We start from the raw sequence: 23,735 nt of genomic DNA, 5'->3' as shown, positions 1-23,735 counted from the left end.
GGGCTCGGCCCCTGTCTCGGCCTCGGACAACGAACTCCGCCTCGCCCGACCCCAGGGCTCGGACTCGGCATCGGCTCCGGAAGACGACGAACTCCGCCTCGCCCGACCCAGGGCTCGGACTCGGCCTCGGCTCCGGAAGACGACGAACTCCGCCTCGCCTGACCCAGGGCTCGGACTCGGCCTCGGTTCCGGAAGACGACAAACTCCGCCTCGCTTGACCCTAGGGCTCGGACTCAGCCTCGGCTCTGGAAGACGACGAACTCTGCCTCGCCCGACCCCCAGGGCTCAGACTTAGCCTTGTCCTCAAACGATGGTCTCCGCCTCGCCCAACCCAGGGCTCGGACTCGACCTCGACCTCGGAAGACAGACTCGACCTCGACCTCGGAGGAGCCACCGCCTCGCCCGACCCAGGGCTCGGACCGACCACGTCATAGGGGGGCGGCATCATTACCCTACCCCTAGCTAGCTCAGGCTACGGGGAACAAGACCGGCGTCCCATCTGGCTCACCCTGATAAACAAATAATGATGGTGCCCCGCGTGCTCCATGATGACGGCGGCTCTCAGCCCCTTACGGAAGCAAGGAGACGTCAGCAAGGACTCGACAGCCCCGACAACTGTCCTTCCGCAAGGCTCCAGCGCTCCTCCGACGGCCACGACATCACATGAACAGGGTGCCAAAACCTCTCCGGCTGCCACGATGGCATGTACTTAGGGCACTAGCTCCTCTCTGCTAGACATGTTAGCACACTGCTACATCTTCTATTGTACACCTGGGCCCTCTCTTTACGCCTATAAAAGGAAGGCCCAGGGCACTCGTACGAGAAGGTTGGCCGCGCGGAGAGGACGGGACGGCGCGTGCAAGCCTCTCGCTCCCTCCCACGCGAACGCTTGTAACCCCCTACTGCAAGCGCACCCGACCTGGGCGCAGGACAACATGAAGGCTGCGGGTTTCCCCTTTACGCCTGTCTCCTTTTTCCCCCCTTCATGCTCCGTCTCGCGCCGACCCATCTGGGCTGGGACACGCGGTGACAATTTACTCGTCGGTCCAGGGACCCCCCGGGGTCGAAACGCCGACACTACCGATGGCTTCACACCTTTTGGTCAAATGGCATCATCATACTCATGTTGGCCTGTATTTGTTATTCCATACAACCTTCCACCTTCTCTTTGTATGAAATATGAATTTATATTTCTTTGCTTAATCATTCCTAGGCCAGACTATCCTGGAAAGAACCTCAATGTCATGTTAAAACCCTTGATTGAAGAGTTGAAGGAGCTTTGGAAAGGTGTTGAAGCATACGATGTTTTTACAAAACAGATATTCAAACTTCGAGTTGCGTATTTGTGGTCGGTGCATGACTTCATGGCGTATGCTATTTTTACCGGTTGGAGTACACATGGTAGATTGACATGTCCATATTGGGGTTCAGATACAGATTGCTCCGTCTTGCTCATGGTGGAAAGATCACTTACTTCGATTGTCATCGACACTGGTTGCCCAGGAAACACCCCTTTAGGAGCGATAAGAAAAACTTTATAAAGAACACTATGGTCACCAAAGGACCGCCTAAACGTCTTAACGCAGCAGAAATATATGCTCAGCTGAACAACCTTGTCTTAAATGAAAAGGGGGACAAGTACGAAGGATTCAGAGTGGACCACAACTGGACACATATATGTGGTCTCTGGGAGCTCCCTTATATGTCGTCATTGATTCTTGTGCACAACATTGATGTCATGCACCAAGAAAGTAATGTTGCTGAAGCCCTCTTACACACCTGCATGCATTTTGAAAAAACAAAGGGCAATCTGAAAGCTCGAAGAGATCTAGCAATGTTGTGTGACCGACCAACCCAAGTGCTCAATGCCAACGGTAAGCCACCACGTGCCTTGTTCTGTCTTACCTCTAAAGACAAGATCTAGGTAATGAGATGGATGAAAAAAATTAAATTTCCCGATGGATATGCTGCGGGCTTGAAAAGAGCTGTGAATTTGAAAACGGGAAAACTAACTGGGTTAAAGAGTCATGACTTCCATATATTAATGGAGAGGATTATCCCTGTCATGTTTCGTGGTTATATGCCCGACGCCATGTGGCAAGCAATAGCTGAGCTAACTTATTTCTACAGGCAGATCTGTGCCAAAGAAATAAGTAAAAATATGATGGAGAAGTTGGAGAAAGAAATACCAGTGTTGTTATGCAAGCTAGAAAAAATATTCCCACCTGGATTCTTCAATCCGATGGAGCATCTACTTATTCACATTCCATATGAGGCAAAGGTTGGTGGACCTGTACAATATAGGTGGATGTATCACATTGAACGTGCACTCAAAAACCTGTGATGCATGGTTCGAAATAAGGCCAGAGTAGAAGGATGCATCGCTGAAGCTTTTTTGCTAAAGGAGGTTTCATACTTCACGAGTGTGTATTTCGCAGAGGAACATAATGTCTATGCTACTACCATGCGATACAATGTCGATGAGGAACCTCCAGTCAGTGATCTCAACATTTCCAATGGAGAGGCACAAGTACTAGTAAGGGCACGTTCTACCACCTTAGCCAGGATGAAAGAATGTCTACATTGCTATACATGTACTCTAATATGGAAGAGATGGAGCCATATTTCATGTAAGTCTTTATTTGACACCTGAATTTCTTTATAAAAAGAGCCATGTTTAATTACTTATTTGTCATACAGTAAGTTCGACGAGGAAAATTGGACTTATTCCCATCAGCCTACAAGCAAACAACTAGATACGATGCGACGACATGGGAGACAAGGAAGACCTAATTTTGTTGACTGGTTTCACGAGCATGTAAACTCTTTATATTCCTTACTTTCATGTCATTTAGCCTTTTACGCGAGGTAGTTAATTTAACTGCATGTTATTTGCAGTGCACAAAGACTCCTAACATACACGAGGACTTGAGACAGCTATCTTATGGGACGGTGACTTGCAGAACCTTTGGTAGATATGATGTGAATGGCTTCCGTTTTCGTTTAGACCAATTTGAAAAGTCTCGTCCTCGTGCAGCCACACGTAACACTGGAGTTCTGACTAGGGCACTCGATGCACTCGGCAGAGAAACTAATTATTATGGCATCATTCAAAACATCCTAGAGTTCAATTTTGCAGGGAACAAAACTTTGAAATTAGTATTCTTTCTATGTGATTGGTTTGACAGCACTAATGGGATTAGACAAAGTCAATATGGCATAACTGAAGTAAAGCACAAGGAACGACTTCGAGGCCATGATAATTTTATCCTTGCACACCAGTGCGAGCAGGTCTACTATATGTCGTACCCAAATCCAAAGTTTAAAGCATGGTGGGTAGTTCATAAGGTGAACCCTAGGGAATGTTTACATACTCCTTGCACTGCTGGTTATCAATTCGAAGACGAACATGCCGATGATGTTTATCAAGAAGAAGAATTGCCAACCACTTTTACGACCGATGAGGGTGTTGCACTGAACTCACTAGTCGGAGACCGTAACGATGTCACTGCTGATGAGTGTGTTGCACCGAAACGAAAACGAAATCCAAGGAACAAAAAGCCACATTGCGAGCTTTGGATCGAAGAAGACTCCTTGATCGTGATTCTGATGAATTTTGATGTGTAATGCATAATTTCATATTATGTGATGTATTATTTGATTTTTTATTAATTCACTTAATTTTATGGAGCTAATACATTTAATGTTTTTCTATTGAACATGATGAGTGGTAGGAAAACAAAGCGCACTGCTAGGGGGTTTCTTAATGCGGCTAGCAGGATACTCCCTGGTGCACGTTCCCTTTTCCAAGGGAGTTCTTCTAGCTAGAGCAGACAGGAGGCGTTGCTGAAACACGCCCAACCAGAACTACGTGATACACCTATCGCTCTACAACGGAGTACCGATGTAAATGTTTATGTAATTGATCTTATTTGTCAGTCACTTATGTAATTGATCTTATATAAATGTTTATGTAAATGTTTACGTGTCTCTATTTTATGTCCATAGGAAGAGGAGGAGGACGAGGAGGAGGTGCAACACCATGAGGAGGAGGACGAGCAGGCCCATGAGGAGGAGGAGGTGCAGGCCCATGAGGAGGAGGAGGTGGTGGGCATTGTGATATCCTGGCCCTGGGATGGGATGTCCTGGCCCAAGGCTTAATAGAATTAATAGTGTAATCATACCAACAAGGTGCATCTTCTTTTTCGGAAGCCTATCTTGAAAGAACCTCCAAGTTAAGCGTGCTTGGCTTGGAGCAATTTGGGATGGGTGACCGACCGGAAAGTTTTCTCGGGTGCGCATGAGTGAGGACAAAGTGCGCACAAAAGACTCGTGTTGGTCTGTGGGGACAATATATGATCCTAGAGAGCTGCCAGGAGTAAGTATCGCCGGTCCAGGGATTGGACGGGGTGTTACAAGTGGTATCAGAGCCGACCCTCGTGGTTTCACGGGCGTGTGTGGGCTAGGGGGTTCGGGTATATGGCGCATGGCGCATGTGGGCCCGGAGTGGTCACATGGCATGGCATATGACGACACTAGACATACAGACGTGGCCAAGAGGGGAGGTTCCTGGATTGGGGTTGACCGACGAGGACGTCGGTCTTCTAAGGGGGATGGATTGTGATATCCTGGCCCTGGGATGGGATGTACTGGCCCAAGGCTTAATAGAATTAATAGTGTAATCATACCAACAAGGTGCATCTTCTTTTTCGGAAGCCTATCTCGAAAGAACCTCCAAGTTAAGCGTGCTTGGCTTGGAGCAATTTGGGATGGGTGACCGACCGGGAAGTTTTCTCGGGTGCGCATGAGTGAGGACAAAGTGCGCACAAAAGACTCGTGTTGGTCTGTGGGGACAATATATGATCCTAGAGAGCTGCCAGGAGTAAGTACCGCCGGTCTAGGGATTGGACGGGGTGTTACAGGCATAGATGCTGAGGCGGATGACGATACCACCGAGGCTCCTGTTGTTCGACGAAGGGGCACTCGGAAGGGCCACTTTGTGCTACCCCCATCAGCGCCTGCACAATCTGAAGCTCGAGTACTGATCATCCCGGTTGGTGATAGGTACTCACGTTTGGCCACTTTGTTCTTACTTATTTGTTTATTGTACACTATATATATGACATGACTTCCTTGTTTTTTTCGTCATGCAGCCAATGGGAAGACACGTCATTTGACGGTCGAGGTCACCATAGACAGGTTAATCAAGTCTTAGGTAACCTCTGTCATCTACATAATCCAGGAATTGTCATCGACCCGAAAGGTGTGGTGGTTCCTTGCACTAGCTGGTCGCACTTCGCACTAGCTCCACATGCTACATATGGAACAGCTCAAGGCGCTGTCAAGCACGACTTTTGGGTAATGTTTCAAACTAACATCTATTAGTTGTTTCAAACTAACATTTATTAGTTATTTTCAAACTAATTTTATTTTCGATGTTGGACAGAGACGCTATCGTGTGGAACCTGAGGCTCAAGAGCATGCAGACCGAGTATTAGAGAAAAATGCGAAGAAGGTGTGCAGGGATGCATTTCCAATGCTCGTCTACAGGTTGTGAACGCGTACATGAAGCGCCGAGGTCATTCTATCAACAACTTTCGACAATATTCGGATGTCTACTTGACTGTAGACCAGTACATGGAGGTAAAAATCTAATTTAGCAGCTCATTCAGATGTGAATGTAATTTTGAGCTAACGCTTTATATGCAGGTAACTCTTCCATGGATGGAACACCGGCCGCAGGCTTACAAGGCTTTGTGTGAGATATGGGCTTTGCCCGAGTGGATTGAGAAGTCTAACACGAATCGACATAGGCAGCGTCATCAGCAGGACGAGGACGATGATGAGGTCGTAGTCAACCATACCTATGGGGCTGATGGACACATTCGGTTGGCTAAGGAATGGTGAGTATGTAGTATTCTGTTTTACTTAGAAATGAAACCGGATTAAACTCATATATTTGCAGGAGGCTCAAACTGGAGTTGTCCCGAGCCCAATCGATGTTTATAGGAGAGGGCATAGAGCGAAATACAGTGAAATCTCCGATGAGCTGTGTAGTCAAGCGACCGTTGAGCGTATGGTTAGTTGTTGTTATTATTATTGTTTTCTTGCCATATAGCTATAAATTACATGTGTGCTGAACCTTCATATTGTATTGCAGGAGACATACGGGCAGGAGACGGTTAAGAAGTATGGAGAAGACTACGATTGGCGAGGAGCGCCTACCATCGACGCTGAAGTTGTGCATTCACTTGGAGGCAAGGCGCATGGACGGTATGAACTTGTGAATTTTTTTCAATAATATTGGAACTATGACCAAATAGCTAATTTTCTTGTTTTTCAAGATATTCTATGTTTATCGGTGTTATCGATTCGACGGAGTTGCGTTCTCGTGGTGGCTCTTCGTCACAGGCGGGTTGTGGTAGTAGCAGCCATAGTCGCCGCTCTGTATCTAGCATGGAGGAGGCTATGAGGGAGCAGCAAGAAAAGTTTCGTGAAGAGCTGCGGCAACAACAAATGGCATTCCTCTAACAGCAATCAGAGTACATGGCTGCTTACAACGTATAGGCCCAACAAGCAATGAACGTGAGTGTCTTATTTCTTCTCAACACGCTCGATATTGGTTCTATAACTAACATATTATATTTGCAACAGTCTTGGTTTCCACAGCAGGCACAGCAGCAACCATTTGTTTTCCCTCAGTTTCAGCTGCCGATGCCTTAGTGGGAATTACATGCTCTGCCACCTCCACCTCCACCTCAGGTGCTTCAATTTAGTTAAGACTTGTCGTTTGTATCAACCTAATTTCAAATCTTTACTAAACTTGATTTTGTAGGGATCCGGGGTCATGGGCCCCAACACGCCACCACCGGTCATACCAGCACCAGGAGGAGCTTATGCAGGGGAGGGAGCTACTCCAGGAGAGGTTAGTTTGAGAAACAATTTGTTTGAATAGTGGTCATACATGTAACCAATGCCGTTATTAATGTCTTCTTTTTTCTTTAGAATCCAAACCCGTTACACGACTTCATCAACGAGTTTTTCGCTTCTGGAGGTAGTGGACACAACTCCAACGACCCCGATATGTGATGGAGTTAGCTTTGTGCCGCATTTTGCGTTGTAATGGACTATTTGTGGACTTTATGTTTGTATGGACTATTTGTGGACTTATGTTTGTATGGACTATTTGTGGACTTTATGTTTGTATGGACTCAAGTATGAATTTTCTGTTATTGTATGAATTTTCTGTTATTTTTTGCATTTTTTCAAATTTTTTTTGCTCTGAAATTGTTAATTTTCGGCAGCTTCCCTGGCCGCTGAAAATAAGAAATTTTATTTTCGGCACCCGTTATTTTCGGCGGCTGACTCCCTGGCCGCCGGAAACTAGCCGTTATATTCGGCGGCTGACTGGTGGCCGCCGAAAATAACCTATTTTCGGTGGCTAGACCGTGGCCACCGAAATTATGGCCTTATTTTCGACTATTTTTTTTCTGGCGGCCAGGTACCGCCGAAAATAAGCCTAAAGCCGCCGAAAATAGCTTATTTTCGGCGGCAAAGGCCGCCGAAAATGACTGTAGCTCTTGTAGTGACCCCCGGTAACTTGCTTGGAGAAGTCCTCCATGGATCAGGCCTCCGTGTCGTCTGCCGACTCAGTTGGCCCACTCATCACCGCAAGTTCAACGGCAGAAGCTTTGGAGGAGGCCCCCACATCTATTTCCCCCGAGCAAGTTGATGGAGTCTCCGTCGATGTGTGTGATTGGGCAGGGGCCCCAGTCGATGTCTTCCTCCCCCTCTTTGGCCGAGCCTTATGCTCCTCGTACTCGAGACCCATCTCGCTAAAGACGTGATTGAGGCGGACTTGCCTCCATGCAGAACAGCACCCCTCTCAACTTCAAGCTTTGTCATAGGACCAACAAGGTCCTTGACCTCTTCCTCATTCTCCGCAATAAAAAGATCCTGAGAATGGTCGCCCAAATCGACAGCGAACATAGGACTCAAAATCTGCCTGTCAAACCCATCGAAGTCTCTGCGAGCAACCGGTCCAACAGACTACCCACGGCCAAGCGGCCAGACCCCGCACACAAGGAACTCTTCAACCAAGTCCCTGCCACTGCAGGTAACTGCAGCGAAACTGAAGGCATGATCACCACAATCCTTCTCTAGCAACAACAAAAACAAGGGAAGGCCTCAAACTAAAACGGAGACACGACGCTCGACCGAGGCCATCCTTCACCCTCTGGACAACATACATAAAAACCACTTTTCAGTCCACACTCCCCACTTATTATTTGCATAGGGGGCTAACTCAACAACCTTCTCCTTAGTTTTCCCTATCTTCAGGATAAACGTGTAACTCCCAAATTGATCAACCAAACCGCCTATAGTCTTCTTCTGCCAATGCAAACAATAATGCTTCATGAAGACCTCAGCAGATGGGCCTTCAGCAAACATGGTCGTCGCCGCTACTAGAAGAACGACTAGCCCTACTAGAAGACGATGCAGGGCCCGATGGAGTAGCACCGGCGCCCCCGCTGCTCAACGATGGCAGCGCCGCTGCCGCCGCACTACTGCCACTTGGAGGAGGAAGCATGGTAGCGTACCGAGGACGGTGGAGACTGACGATCTTCAAGCGAGCTAGCTCGACAGAACTCGGCGTTGCGTTCACCGCTAGTGGCGCAGCGTCGTCGACGAGAAAACAACAGATGCTGAGAGACACGGCCAACGAGTTGTTGTGGACTAGAAAGTGACAAACGATAACCCGGTCCCCCCTAGTAGACTCAAAATTTATAGCCAAGCCCCAATGGCCAACAGTGACATAATATAATTTCTCAATGGTCACTTCCAGCCCCCTCGAGACTGTTCACCAAATGATCGAGGGCAGCGTTCGTCACCTTCTAAACCAAGAGACTTCAGGAATGACCCATCAGGATGAACTACTCCCTCAGGATGCTACTATTGCCCAACATGACCTCGATCATAAAGCGAAGGCTTACCTTTCGTTTTTAGCTAACCAGTTACACAAGACTGCGAGTGAAGGGACCTTCGACCCATTGAGCAACCATAACAAGGGATAGTGCTAGGCCGAGGCCTCAGAGCGACCGAGGCCTTCGCTACGACATCGCTTCAGAGTCCTCATTGTTGCTCATGCGCCCAAGCTGAGCGACAGGCACAAGGGCGCGAAGGCTCCAAGGATGGCGACGAAGGCTACACATTGATTAACACGTCATTAGTGCACCAGGAGATGCTTCTAGAGGCCCACCTGCCAGTGTAGCTCACTAGTGCATTATTTGGTGTGTGCCGTCTGCCGAAAGCACGGTGCTTTAATAACTCCGTTACGTGGAATATTTCTCGGATATAGTTTGTGGCTGGGGGGTATGACAATACTTTGGGCCACCTACCTTCGAACGGCCCTATAAATACCCCCGTTCTATAGCGGGATAAGAAACGCAGAACGAGACGCTATATTTCTCACCTAACGTCTTGTCACTCTCTCGTGTTCATTGTCTCTGTCTCTGAATGTTCGAGCCCACCTGACCTTGTGTCGGTACCCAACAATATCTTTATCTCTTTAGGTCATGTCTTCTTTAAATTTTAATTTAGTTTAATTAATTTTTTAAATTTAGCTATTTCGATTTTTAAAATTGTAAGAATTTTTTTTCGTGTTTTAGATTGAAATTTATAAATCAAACTTAACATAAGCATTTTAATATTTGTCTTAACTTAAGCTAAATGAAATAGGAGAGAGATAGAGAGAGATGTGAGAATTAGTTTAAAAAGTTGAAATTTAATATGAGTATTAAGAGTAAAAATATCGGTAGAAAATAGGAAAAGAAAATAAAAATATGTGAAATAAGAGGAAATCGTGTTTTATTATAGAAGGTAGCTATTCAAATTGTTCGCTTCAAATTAAAGTTAGCTATTCGGACTGTTATAGCTGTAATTTATAGAGATAAAACAATGTAGATGCAGTACAAAAGCAGGTATAGACTTTAGGATGCGTTTGGTTTCAATGACAGGACAGGATGAGATGTGACCATCCCTCAAATTAGGTTGTTTAGTTCTGGGTAAGGGTTGGGACAAGACTATCCCAGTGTTGTTCCTCGTTGTCCCTTAAAATTGGAGGAGCGAGAGAGGACGCCATGAGACGTCTCTGTCCTAACTGTCCCGCAATCAAACGTATCAGCAACTCAACAGACCACATACCTGTTTAATTTGTAGCTAATTGTACCATACTTTTTTGGAACAATTGGATCTATACCATTAAAAGATCCAAACTTTAGATATATACCATGGACCCCACATGTCATTGACTCATGTGGACCCACATGTAAGTGAGATAGTAATGGTATGGATCCAAAGTGGTGATCTTTTAATGGTATGGATCTAAATTTCCCTACTTTTTTCTAAAAATTAGTCGTTTGAATTAAATAAAAGTTTGGCAAAATGTGGAGCCCTAAAATAACTCGTCGTTCTCGTAGGCAGCGCGCCAGCGCCGCCGTCTACTCTCCTTTCTTGCCGCGCGGCGCCGCCGTCTACTCTCGCTCACCGGAATGCCGTCCCAGCCTCAGCCGAGCTCCATCGGCGGAACCTCCCAGACCCCGGCGCCGTTCCAGACCGCGCCCGTCTTCACCGGCGGAAGCCCCCGGACCCTGGCGACGCTCTCCGCTCAGTCCGTCCCCCGCGTCACGCGGAGAAGCGTACGCGCCTCTCACCCGTCCTGTCTCTCATTTTTCGTCTTTGCGCGCTGTGCGGTCTTATCGACTGATGTGTTCCTTCGCTGCTTCTTTTAGATTGCGCTCGTCGATTGGTGTTTGGAGAGGGTGGAGGGCGAGGAGGGCAAGATCCGCGTCGCTGGAACCACCTACACCCCGCAAACGAGCCCGCAAACGAGGCATCTCCTCCGCGGTTCCATTTATCGATTTCGTTTTCCCAATTACCCTCCCAAATGTGCTTTAGTTGTACATCCTGTTTGGAAAATTTTGATAGCTTTCTTTTCCTCAATTAAGAAATTTAGTAGATCGGTAAATATGATATTTTCTTTGGCAATTTGAGAAATTCAATGGTAGCAAGGGAATGCCAAAAGATTTCCATCGGTACTCCACAATTAATCTCACGGTGCTGTAGCCTACTATGCAAACAGGAGAGAAGCATCGTCCTCAAAGGGAAGCAGGAAAGTGGCAGGCCGAGTGTTCAGATCATCTGCTATTGTTAGGCGCCATGATCACTTCAGAATTATGTCCGAGGATGGTTACCTCATACGGATAGGCTGTCTCTTGAATATTCCCAAAACACGTAACAATGGATTTTCTGAAGAGGTAATTGCTATGATTGGTCTCCAGGGACTGGAATTTTGGAAGGCGCATTGCTAGTAAAATAATGGACAATCCTGTGCACCAATTCATTATATTCTTTTTCATTAATCCTTTAGATACCCAGCTGATCCTAGGTAATTTAATTTCTAGTGCCTTAGAAGATGACCAGCAAATTCTCATCTGTATATATATCCATGACTTTTTGTAGGTGTGTGAATGCTTTGAGTTTGGCTTTCCAATTCAATGGCACAGGCTTGTTAATCCAAAGATGGTGCCCGATAATAAACATGCACTGTCACCATCAGAAACAACTGCTAGTGCACCAAGTCATTCAGTTGGATATTACATGGAGAAGTTCTTAAGTGACAGTTTTTCCAATTCTAACAGATATTCTTTCACAGAGAATGATTCTTACACATCTGTAGTGTGTACTGGCAGCAGAAATGGACTTACTACCCAAACCCTTTCAAACTTACCAGATGATAATGCAGGAAACATAACTGTATCTTGGGGATTATATGGCCTCGGGATGGACATGTCTGAGAAACCTTGGACACCACCTGCAGAAGCGTGTAATAATAGACAAGAAAGTGATCAACATGAAAGTATGCAAATAGATGCATGTAAACAAGAGTTAGTTAATCGCTCCATGAGTTCTGTTTCAGTTAAGCAAAGTATAAGTTCCATCAGCCCCAACTCAAAAGTAGACGGCAACAGAATTGTACCATCCAAAATTATGTCAGTTGTGAATGAAAGTTACAGGAGCACAGTAGGTTGTGGTCAGGCTGAGGAAGACGTTGGTATTCAGCAAGAGAAAAAGCACAGCTGTTCAAGTGAGCATGGAATGGTTACTCTTTCTATTAACTGTACATCCTCTCAACTAGGTGCACCAGGAATTCCAAAATTTGGGAAAGATTCAGTGAACCTTTGGACTACAGATGCATTAGAACTATCAACTGAAGGGATGACTCCAAAGATTGGAGCTGACAGTACTGACAGGAGATTACGAAGTGGCAAAATTCTTGGAATGCCAAGTGGTGGACTAATGAATAGAGGCCACAAGCTGAAAAAGATCAAGCAGGAAGCATCCAGTAAACAGATGGTTAATCAAGGGGCTACATGCACTGTGGATCTGACTTCTCATGAAAATGTAGGTTTAATTTTACACCTTGAATAAATCAGTTAACAACAGTTATTCTGATTTAATTAATATTCTTTTGATACCCTGATACTCTTTTTGGCCTGTGGTTCACCCTTCACTCTGATCACACTACTTTTTATTATCTATTATTATGTGCATATTGCCAATTGCCATTCATTGTTGTGGGTTTACACAATGCATAATATCCTGTTTCTACACCTTTAGTTCCCTGAATGGTAATCTGTAAAGATGAGTTGGGTGGTTAACTGATGTCTAAGGGTAATGTATTATTCCTACAAGTATTAACTTTTGGTAAGCCTTTGAAGAAGACTAATGGTGAATGAACCATAATTCTTCATGTTAATAAATCATTGAAGAATTATTTTTTCATGTGGTTATTTTTATATAAAACAATATCAGGGCTTCTTTCTGTTATGTTTTGTAATCTTACTTCCTATAAAACTTTAGCAGACATGCTGAGCAGCACGGGAAGATTGTGAAAAAGGCAACTTTTTTTAACTATACACCTTATATATGCTTAGACCAAACTTCTTGGAAGTTCCTGCTTACCCAGCCACCATGTGCAGTAAAAGTCTGTTTCTTACATGTTATGTTTGTTGTTGTACTTTGTTTCCATTATGACAAATATTTTATACAACATAGTTGAAGGGAACAGTGGTATGCCTGTTCATGTTCTGTTAACATTGTATTGATCATCTCCAGTCATATGAAGCTTTGCTGGAATGCTGTCAAGCAATCATGTGACTTGTTGAATCGTTACTGGGCAAAGACCTGTACGGCCTATTTGGTAGGTCTCATTAGATGTCAATAATTGCAGGATTTTTCAGCAGCTGAGATTGTCGTTGAAGAAAAGCTGGAATCACATAGTTCATGCCTTAAAGGTCAGTTTGATAATCTGCAGAGTTTGCACTTATTCTTGAGCACTACTCCTGTCTATAATATCACTAAGGTTGGTTTAGGAGCTAAATGCCACTAACTCTGTTTTGGTATGTTGTTTTGAACTATGAAAAAGAAGACTATGTATAACCTCCCCCCAAGTACTAATCACAAAATATTGACAGGACGAGGAGGACCAGCGAAGGGGAAGAGGAAGAGGGAGAGATGGTAGGATTCAGCGTGTCTGTTTTCAAGCCGGATGTGAACCGTGTTTCAGTTTGTTTCTCGGCTTGAGTAGCTAACTTATGTAGATGGGTCGTGTGTGCCAGTTCCATGAGCAGATGGTGCCACTAAGGGTGTGTTTAGTTTGAGGTCAAAGTAGGATGAGTCAGGGGCGACATCGTTCCCTCGACTTTTTGGGATCACGTCGCCACAAAAAACTACTCCGGGGTTTTTCTCGCTCATGCGTGATTCTCATCCAAACACTGTTGAAACTGTGGTCACTCTATTTCATTCCTCCATTTACATCCAACCAAATACACTCTAATTTACACGCCTCACCTCTCAGTTACTATCCTTAGGACTTGTTTGGGAGCGAGGATACTGGAGGGGATCTGAGGGACTGAAATTAACAAGGGGATTTTAGCTCATCGATTCCCTCCGGTATTCTTGCTTCCAAAGAAGCATTTAGTGAGTCCTGGACTCTCAGCTATTTCTAGTATAATTAACCTTGCGCATTGCTGTCGGAATTCAAGAATTTATTTCTCCCATTGCTGTGGAGTCTTTTTTTATAATCGAATATTACATTAAACCAAAAGATTAGAACACCAAGATGATACAGCGAAGATACCAGAGGGGATTGGAGGGTGCTGAAATTCTTGTGCTATTCAAAATTGAATAATAAGGTCTAGTTTAGGAACCCTATTTTTCAAGTGATTTCTATTTTTACAAGGAAAATTAGTTCATTTTTTCTTGGGAAAATAGGAATCTCTTCGGAAAATAGAGTTTTCGAACTAACCCTAAAGGGATTTTAGCTCTTTCAACTCCCTTCGGTATTCTTGTTTGTTTGGGAGGTATTTTTGTTTATTCTTGTTTGTTTGGGAGGTATTTTTGTTCGTTTGGGAGCGAGGGAATTGAGGAATCAAGGTGTAATAAGCAAGTCGCCAACCAGATTTAATGCAACATGATGTTTATAACACAAAGTTGATGTATCATATTATCTGTTAATTAGGTAGTATGAGTCATAGTAGATTGCTTTCATCATGAATTTTGGATGAATCATCTTTTTAATGATGATGAGTTCATGCTTTCTGTATAAGCTTCTACACACGTTCGAAGAAAGCTAGATGGTTCTATACGTAGACGTGCATACATATATCGTGATAGAGAAGCAGTGCACACAAGAATGTACTAAGATTATTTGGATGAAAATCTCACAAATGACCAAACTTGTTCCGATGGAGGTAACTCTTTATTCAATTTCCCTGGTTAATGTGTATCTTTTTGTATTATGAACACCTCATTATTTTTTGTCATAGGGTTAGTATGAATCACTATTAATGTGTACAACCTGAGCTTAAGACAATATTACTACTTAAAAGTCAGCTAATTTCTAGATTCAATGCTACCATGAACAAATTGACATTTTTGGTCAATGCCCTAGAACTTCAGACTGAAATCATATATAAACAATCAACACAAAATGAACAACAACGATGGTCAAAATGAAGGTTCTACATGATGGAAATAGATAAAAAGATCTTTGTAATGCCACACCTAGATTTAAGGGGCAACCCCGGTACGTCTTATATGTGCGCCAAAGAAGATCAACACATACAATGATTTAGTGTATAGAGATGAATATCACAAACTTTATTATATAACGAAAATGTTTTACAAAATAACTGATAACAAATAAATCGAACTAATATTATTCCCTTGGCGCCATCAAGCTAATTGGGAGACGATATCTAGACCTCGTCGAACTCGTCATAGTAGTACTTTTCTGGGGCTACCTGGTCTTCACCTGGGGGGAGGTTATGGGGGGGGGGGTATCGTAAGAGTGAGCACACAACAGTTCATCGCTCAACAAGTGTGGGGAATAATATGCATGAGCTCACTTACGGTGGGGCCTCATGTAGACCTGGGCATTCGGGTTAGCCCAAAATTTCTGGTCGGACTTTTCAGGCTTTTTAAATTTCGGGTATCTTGAAACGTTACCCAAACACAGGCTTTATATACTGGGTACCAAAATTTTCGGGTACCTAAATTTTTCGGGTTCGGGTAGCCCGTTCTACCCAATTTAAAACTACAAACTTATCCGCTACATTGCTTCACTGTAGTTAGCTTTGTAAATTCCGGCATCAAACAATATAATATTTAATGTAAATATACAATGAAAACCAGGAAGCAAACCTGGACAATAAGCATTTAGTTTAATTTTTTTCACGTAGCATCACTCACATCAAAGCAGCCGAGCATCAAGGATCATTGATCACAGCTCACGGTCTACATAGCCACGGTCTCACACATCGTTGATCCACTGTCCACACTCACGGTCTCACATGCACAATAGGCAACTCGCAGCAAAAGCAAGGCAGCAGTGCGGGTGCAGCACACAACAACAAGGCAACATTGTAGTAGGAAGGCGAGCAGGAACTAAACCGACGTCTGCCACTGCAAAGCAGCCAAGCAGGAGAACAAATCGGGCCAAACGGGTATTTCGGGTACCGTAACGTGATACCCGATTAGGCCCGAATTAAAATCGGATATTAAGTTTTGTTACCCGCACGAATTATTTGGGTACTAGGCTTCAGGCTAAATGGGTACGGTCTCGGGTATTTTGAGCTTTGGGTTTCGGGCTCGGGTTTTATGCCCAGTGCTAGGCTCATGTATAGTGTAAGACTGATCAACAAATAATGGTTAAAGCCGACCGTTGCTTTTAATAAGTTGGTAAATTTTATTAGCAGTTACTAAGTACAAGTGTATACCAACCCAATAAAATACGAGATCATTCATATAATAAAAACCCACAATGCAATGGATATGACAAATTAAGTTTAATTCCATAAGTTACTCATGTGAGTGTCCGAGTCGCTCTTGACCGTGAGCATGACTGATATACCAGTTTTACACTCTGCAGAGGTTGCACATTTTTACCCACAGTTTGCGCATCTTTACCCACAAGCTGTGTTACCCATTTGCCAAGGGGTCTAGAAATCCCATTCATCTCTACCAAGGAGACGAAACAGGGTAGCACTACGAGGCCTTTTCAAAGTTCCACTAGTTTGAGAAACTCACTACGGATTCAAGAAGAAGGAAGCATAGGTAGAGAAGTGTCGGCGTTTCGACCCCGGGGGGTCCCTGGACCGACGAGTAAATTGTCGCCGCTTATCCCAGCCCAGATGGGTCGGCGCGAGACGGAACACGAAGGGGGGAAAAAGGAGACAGGCAAAAGGGGAAACCCGCGGCCTTCGTGTTGTCCCGCGCCCAGGTCGGGTGCGCTTGCAGTAGGGGGTTACAAGCGTCCGCGTGGGAGAGAGCGGGAGCCTTATACGCGCCGGCCCGTCCTCCCGCGCGGCCAACCTTCTCGTACGAGAGCCCTGGACCTTCCTTTTATAGGCGTAAGGAGAGGGCCCAGGTGTACAATGGGAGATGTAGCAGTGTGCTAACGTGTCTAGCAGAGAGGAGCTAGTGCCCTAAGTACATGCCGTCGTGGCAGCCGGAGAGGTTTTGGCACCGTGTTCATGTGATGTCGTGGCCGTCGGAGGAGCGCTGGAGCCTTGCGGAAGGACAGTTGTCGGGGCTGTCGAGTCCTTGCTGATGTCTCCTTGCTTTCGTAAGGGGCTGAGAGCCGCCGTCGTCATGGAGCACGCGGGGCGCCATCATTATTTGTTTACCGGGGCGAGCCAGATGGGACGCCGGTCTTGTTCCCCGTAGCCTGAGCTAGCTAGGGGTAGGGTAATGACGGCCCCCTGTGACGTGGTCGGTCCGAGCCCTAGGTCGGGCGAGGCGGAGTTCATCGTCTTCCGAGGCCGAGACGGGGGCCGAGCCCTGGGGTCGGGCGAGGCGGAGTTCGTCGTCTTCCGAGGCCGAGACAGGGGCCGAGCCCTGGGGTCGGGCGAGGCAGAGCTTCCTATGGCGCCCGAGGCCGGACTTGGCTGCTGTCAGCCTCACTCTGTCGAGCGGCACAGCAGTCGGAGCGACGCAGGCGGCGCTGTCTTCTTGTTAGGTCGGTCAGTGGAGCGGCGAAGTGACTGCGGTCACTTCGGCTCTGTCAACTGAAGAGCGCGCGTCAGGATAAGGTGTCAGGCGATCCTTGCATTAAATGCTCCTGCGATACGGTCGGTCGGTGTGGCGATCTGGCCAAGGTTGCTTCTCGGCGAAGACTGGGCCTCGGGCGAGCCGAAGGTGTGTCCGTTGCTTGAGGGGGCCCTCGGGCGAGACGTGAATCCTCCGGGGTTGGCTGCCCTTGCCCGAGGCTGGGCTCGGGCGAGGCGAGATCGTGTCCCTTGAGTGGACTGAGCCTTGACCTTAATCGCACCCATCAGGCCTTTGCAGCTTTGTGCTGATGGGGGTTACCAGCTGAGATTAGGAGTCTTGGGGGTACCCCTAATTATGGTCCCCAACAGTAGCCCCCGAGCCTTGAAGGGAGTGTTGATACTCGCTTGGAGGCTTTTGTCGCACTTTTTTGCAAGGAGACCGGCCTTTCTCGGTTGCGTTTCGTTCCGGTGGGTGTAGCCCCCGAGGCCTCGGAGGAGTGGTTTGACTCCTTCGAGGTCTTAGCGCGTTTCGTGATGCTTTGGCCAGTCTGGTCGTTCCCTCATGCGAACTGGCCATAGCCCGGGTGCACAGTCGAGTCCCAAGTTCTCAGGCTGGTATGTTGACGCTGTCAACGGTTCGGCCGGAGCCGGGTTTGCGAGAGCAGCCCCCGAGCCTCCGCACAGAGGGAGAGGACGGTCAAGGACAGACTTCGCTTTTTACATATGCCCCTGCGTCGCCTTTCCGCAAGGAGGAGGGGGGAAAGCGCCATGTTGCCCTCGGAGGGCGCCAAACATGGTGTCTCCAGTGAGTTGCTAACGGGTAATCCAAGTGGACGCCCGTGCCCCATTCGTTAGGGGTCGGCTAGTGGCCCGGAGGCGCGCTCCAAAAGTACCTGTGGGTGATTTGCCGGACCCAGTCCCCTTTTGACGGGGTCCGAGGGCTCGATGCCTCCCTCTGGTGGGATTCCGTTACAAAATCGTTCCCGTCGGTCTCGGAAATGTCCTAGGGTACCTCGGGAGCGTAGCCCGAGCCTTGGTTATGTATCGAACGTACCCAGGGTCATCCCTCGCTCTGCGTCTGAGGCGGCTGTCGAACCCTTCGGGGGCCAGCCTACGAACCCCTGATCAGTAGTGGGCGCAGAGCCCGAGTGGCCTGAGGCGGCCGTTGAACCCTTCCGAGGGGCCAGCCTTCGAACCTCTGACCAGTAGTGGGCGCGGAGCCTAAGTGCTCTGAGGCGGCTGTTGAACCCTTCCAAGGGGCCAGCCTTCGAACCTCTGATCAGTAGGGGGGGCTCGGGGCCCGCTTCCTTCGCGGAGAAGGATCCCTTTCGAAGTATCCCCTTTCCCGGACCCTATGGCAAGAGAGAGAAAGAGGAAGTGGAAAAGGATATGAAATCGAACGACATGGCGCACCTTTTTTGACGCGGTCATCATGGCGGAGGTGAAGCGTCGCCTGCTTCGCCTGCCAAAGGTGCCGCCTGTCCTGCCGCAGAGTTAATGCGACAGGACGAGTGGTTCGTGGGGCAGCCGTTGTGCGTGCGCGAGCCGTTCGAGGAACGGAACATGGGCGCATCGTCTTCACACCGTGGGAGAGGGTTCTCTCGCTGTCCCAGGAGGGGACGTGAGCTTGCTGACGACTTGACTGCAGCTTCTGCCCGCCTGCCACCGCCATTACTGCCGGCCCACTTCTGGCCTTATCGACCGTCGCGCCTTCTCCCGCGGCTGACTGACCCATGACCGATGTGCTCAATTGGCACCGTCGGGTCATGCGCAGGGTCGCCTCGAGTCGCGACACTGGTTCCGCAGTCGAGAAGGCGCGGTACTGGCGCGAGCGGCGGTGCAGTTTCTTGCACGTAGAACCGGCGCGCCGGTTACATGACGTGTGGGCCTGGGCCTCTACGCTGGACGCGTCGAAGTCGAAAGGGTGCGTCCCCTTGGTGTGGCTGCATGCTGCCTGCATGGCGGTCCGCTCTTTCACCCGCTGGTCTGGGCGAAAGTGGAGAAGCGCTTGTAACCGCTGGGCGATTTCGCGCACCGCGCGCGGCGGTTTGGCTCCTTCCGCCTTGGGCCAGCTTGCATGACACGTGGGGCCTAGCCCCCGTGTCGTAGGGGGAGGACCTTGGAGCGTGTTGGAGAAGACTCGGTCTGCGACGGCTGAGGACGCAAGTGGGGAGAGTTGCCTTTAAAAGGAGGGTGGCCCTCTTGGAAGGCAACCATGTCTTCGCACTCCCTTCATGCATCGCGTCCTTCCACCTTCCGAGCCCCCGGATGGGGAGCGTCCGCGGTCCTTCCGCCTTGTCGTCGTTGGAGGAACGCAACTTCGCGGAAGTTGGTACCTTTTAGCCATCGTTCGGCTTCAAGGATTTTTATCAGGCAGCCCGGCTGCATCCCCTCGCCGGTGGTCACCCAAGGCGGTGACCACCAGTTCGATGGTGGGGAGAAGCGAGCCGGGCTGCGGCCTGTGCCCCGCCCTCAGCTTCAAGGATCTTCATCATCCTTGCTGGGGCGGAGAGCAAGGTGAGCCGGAGCTCTACCTCCCGCACGGGTCGGCTGGCCACCTCTTCTTCTAGCTTCTGGGGGTGGAAACCATTCTCCAGCTCTGCGGAGGAGGCGTCCTCCAGCCATGCCGGGGAAGGTGAACTGTTGCTACCCAGCTAGGATGCAACATTCCGTCCTTTGTCCTCGCTTTCATGGCGAGGACGGGAGTGAGGACCTGCCGGTGCACTTTGGGGCGGCCGGCGCTCGCCGGTGTGGCGCTGGTGGACAGGCGGACGCCGCCGTCGGTGCTGACGTGGTGGCAGCTGGAGAAAGCTTCTCCGCCGTCGAGGCCGTCAGCGCCACCTACGGACCGACCTCCGGCTGTTTGGCTTTAATGTCTGGTTCGCGTCCCTTGAGTGGGGACGCGAACGAGAGCCTTCCGGTGGCTGCGTCCGTCCTGGGACCATGGCTGCTGCTGCAGAGGTCGCTGGCGAGTCGCCCGGAGCTTGTCGCCCCGCAGGCTCTCCGGTGTGGAGGTTGTTCATACCCGCGGGGGCGGAACCAGAGTTCCATTTGTAATGGCACCTTGAGTGCCGGTGTTTGTTCATTGTGGCTGTCGGGGCCTGAACATGTATGTATTTTTGGCATGGAGTCGTGTTTTTCCTCATTTCGAGCACTAGGACTCGCCTGTCGGCTAACTGAACCGCTTAACCAAGTGTGAGTCGCCTCGTGCGAAGGTGACGAGTGAGGTATCCGTATCCCGGAGGCGTAGGAGTCCCTCGGCTCGGTCGGCCTTGCTGCCCGAGGCTTCTCTTGCTTAGTTAAAGGAACCCTCGGCCGCTCTTCGATGAGCCAGAGCCGGAGGCAGCGGTGTCAGTGTGGATAGAGGCATAGTTGGCTCAAAAAGAAGATTTCGTCGGCCGGAGCCTGGCCAGGCCGTCCACTGGTGGGACCAGCGCCGGAGTCGAGTTGCCGAGGCCACGAGCCGGGCTGGTGTCCTCGGGGGACAGCTGGCTGAGGCTTCGGGGTGGCCGGCCGAGCCGTCTGCTCGGGCCGGATTCCTGGAGGAGACCCTGGTGGTGATGGCCCAGGCGTGGTGCTGACGTCGTCCTTTGGAGCGGAGATCCTCCGACCGTGTTGCCGTCCGACGCTCGGTCGGACTTCGCCGAAGGTGGAGTTGACGCCGAGGGTGCTGCTGCTCCCCCTCCATCGACGTCTGAGCCTGCAGGATCGGTTCGCCTGTAGTGTGCATATGTTTTTTGCGGCCGCCGAGGCCCAAACATACTGTCGTCGCGTTGTAAAGTTGCGTTTCTTTTCCTCTTGTTTTGAGTATCTGGACTTATTTGTCGATAACAGAATTGTTTGTTCGAGCGAGAGTTACTTTTCACGGAAGGTGATGAGTGAGGTATCCGTATCCCGGAGGCGTAGGAGTCCCTCGGCTCGGTCGGCCTTGCCGCTTATGTGTACTCTTACTCATCCGTAGGATTCTGCTATCGATATAGTCGAGAAGGCACGAAAAATCGTTTCGGCATAAGAGTTTCCGAGCATTAAGACTTGTTCGGTTAGCGGAATCGCTTATCCGAGCGTGAGTTACTTATCGCAGGAGGTGATGAGTGAGGTATCCGTATCCCGGAGGCGTAGGAGTCCCTCGGCTCGGTCGGCCTTGGCTGCTTACGTGTACTCCGTTGTTTTCAGGATCCCACTTTCGAAGTAGTAAAAAAGCACGAAAGACGTTCTGGCAGAAAGACTTTTTCCGAGGAAAATTTTGACGCACAGGGGGTGCCCCCCTTCTAGCCCCCAAGGGAGGGTCGGGCTTTGCCGAGGCAAGGCTGACCCTTCCTTGATGGTTAGACTTTGTATGTGAACGAGGCATATGAACGGCTTGAAAACATCTTAAGGGTAGAAGCGACGTAGCTGTCGGATGTTCCAAGCGTTGTTGTAGACCTCGCCTTGACTGTTGGCCAGCTTGTACGTCCCGGGCTTCAGAACCTTGGCGATAACGAACGGCCCTTCCCAGGGAGGCATGAGCTTGTGCCGCCCTCGGGCGTGTTGTCGCAGCCGAAGCACCAAGTCGCCCACCTGGAGGTCTCGGGACCAAACCCCTCGGGCGTGGTAGCGTCGCAGGGACTGCTGATACCGCGCCGAGTGTAGTAAGGCCGTGTTCCGAGCCTCTTCCAGCTGGTCCAGTGAATCTTCTCGGTTGGTTTGATTGCTTTGGTCGTCGTACGCCCTCGTCCTCGGGGAACCGTATTCTAAGTCTATGGGCAAGATGGCCTCAGCCCCATAGAGTAGAAAGAACGGTGTGAAGCCCGTGGCTCGGCTCGGCGTTGTCCTCAGACTCCAGACCACCGAGGGGAGCTCCTTCATCCATCGCTTGCCGAACTTGTTGAGGTCGTTGTAAATCCTCGGCTTGAGTCCTTGCAGAATCATGCCGTTGGCACGTTCTACCTGCCCATTCGTCATGGGGTGAGCCACGGCGGCCCAGTCCACCCGGATGTGGTGATCCTCGCAGAAGTCCAGGAACTTTCTGCCGGTGAACTGGGTGCCGTTGTCGGTGATGATGGAGTTCGGGACCCCAAAGCGATGGATGATGTTGGTGAAGAACGCCACCGCCTGTTCGGACCTGATGCTGTTTAGGGGTCGGACCTTGATCCACTTGGAGAATTTGTCGATGGCGACCAGCAGGTGCGTGTAGCCCCCGGGTGCCTTCTGCAAGGGACCGACGAGGTCCAGACCCCACACAGCAAACGACCAGGTGATGGGTATTGTTTGCAGAGCCTGAGCGGGCAGGTGGGTCTGCCTTGCGTAGAATTGACACCCTTGGCAGGTGCGGACAATTCTAGTGGCGTCGGCCACCGCGGTGGGCCAGTAGAAACCTTGTCGGAAAGTGTTTCCAACAAGGGCTCGAGGCGCTACGTGATGACCGCAAGCCCCCGAGTGTATCTCTTGTAAGAGCTCCTGGCCTTCAGCGATGGATATGCATCGCTGGAGGATGCCGGAGGGGCTGCGATGGTAGAGCTCCTTCCCGTCCCCCACCAAGACGAACGACTTGGCGCGCCGCGCCAGTCGCCGAGCTTCGGCTCGGTCGAGGGGCAGCTCTCCTCGGTGGAGATATTGCAGGTACGGGGTCTGCCAGTCTCGATTAGGCGGGACCCCATTCCGCTCTTCCTCGACGCGCAGTGCCTCACCCTCGGGGGCCGAGGGTGCCTCGGGCTGAGCCGAGGGTGCCTCGGGCTGGGCCGAGGCCTTCTCGGGCTCGGGCGTGTCGTCGGTCTTAACTGAGGGTTGATGTAGGTCTCAGGAGAAGACGTCGGGGGGGGGGGGGACGGTTGTCCGCCCCGAGGCTATCTTAGCCAGCTCGTCCACAGTCTCGTTGTATCGTTGGGCGATGTGGTTGAGCTCGAGCCCATAGAACTTGTCCTCCAAGCGCCGAACCTCATCGCAGTAGGCTTCCATCTTCAGGTCGCGGCAGTGGGAGTTCTTCATGACTTGGTCGATGACAAGCTGCGAGTCACCACGAGCGTCGAGGCGTCGGACCCCTAGCTCGATGGCGATGCGCAACCCGTTGACCAGAGCCTCGTACTCAGCCACGTTGTTGGACGCCGGGAAATGGAGGCGCAGAACGTAGCGGAGGTGCTTCCCGAG

General features: G+C 49.4%; 1 protein-coding gene across 2 annotated transcripts; it reads left to right on the top strand.

The window, feature by feature from the left end:
* Positions 1-10,453: 10,453 nt before the first annotated feature.
* LOC100278785 (uncharacterized) lies at positions 10,454-13,910 on the top strand. Of its 2 annotated transcripts, none has more exons than XR_004851220.1 (6): positions 10,454-10,697; positions 10,791-10,891; positions 11,141-11,315; positions 11,521-12,462; positions 13,177-13,355; positions 13,536-13,910. XR_004851220.1 is itself a non-coding variant. In NM_001151949.1 (6 exon segments), coding segments are annotated over 6 exon segments (1,476 nt in total). In that variant the 5' UTR covers positions 10,454-10,550; the 3' UTR covers positions 13,583-13,901.
* Positions 13,911-23,735: the final 9,825 nt, after the last annotated feature.

This window comes from Zea mays, chromosome 7 (assembly GCF_902167145.1).
Source record: "Zea mays cultivar B73 chromosome 7, Zm-B73-REFERENCE-NAM-5.0, whole genome shotgun sequence".
Classification (NCBI taxonomy): domain Eukaryota; kingdom Viridiplantae; phylum Streptophyta; class Magnoliopsida; order Poales; family Poaceae; genus Zea; species Zea mays.
Note: the sequence above shows the minus strand (reverse complement) of the source record. Positions and strands in the feature narration are given on the sequence as shown.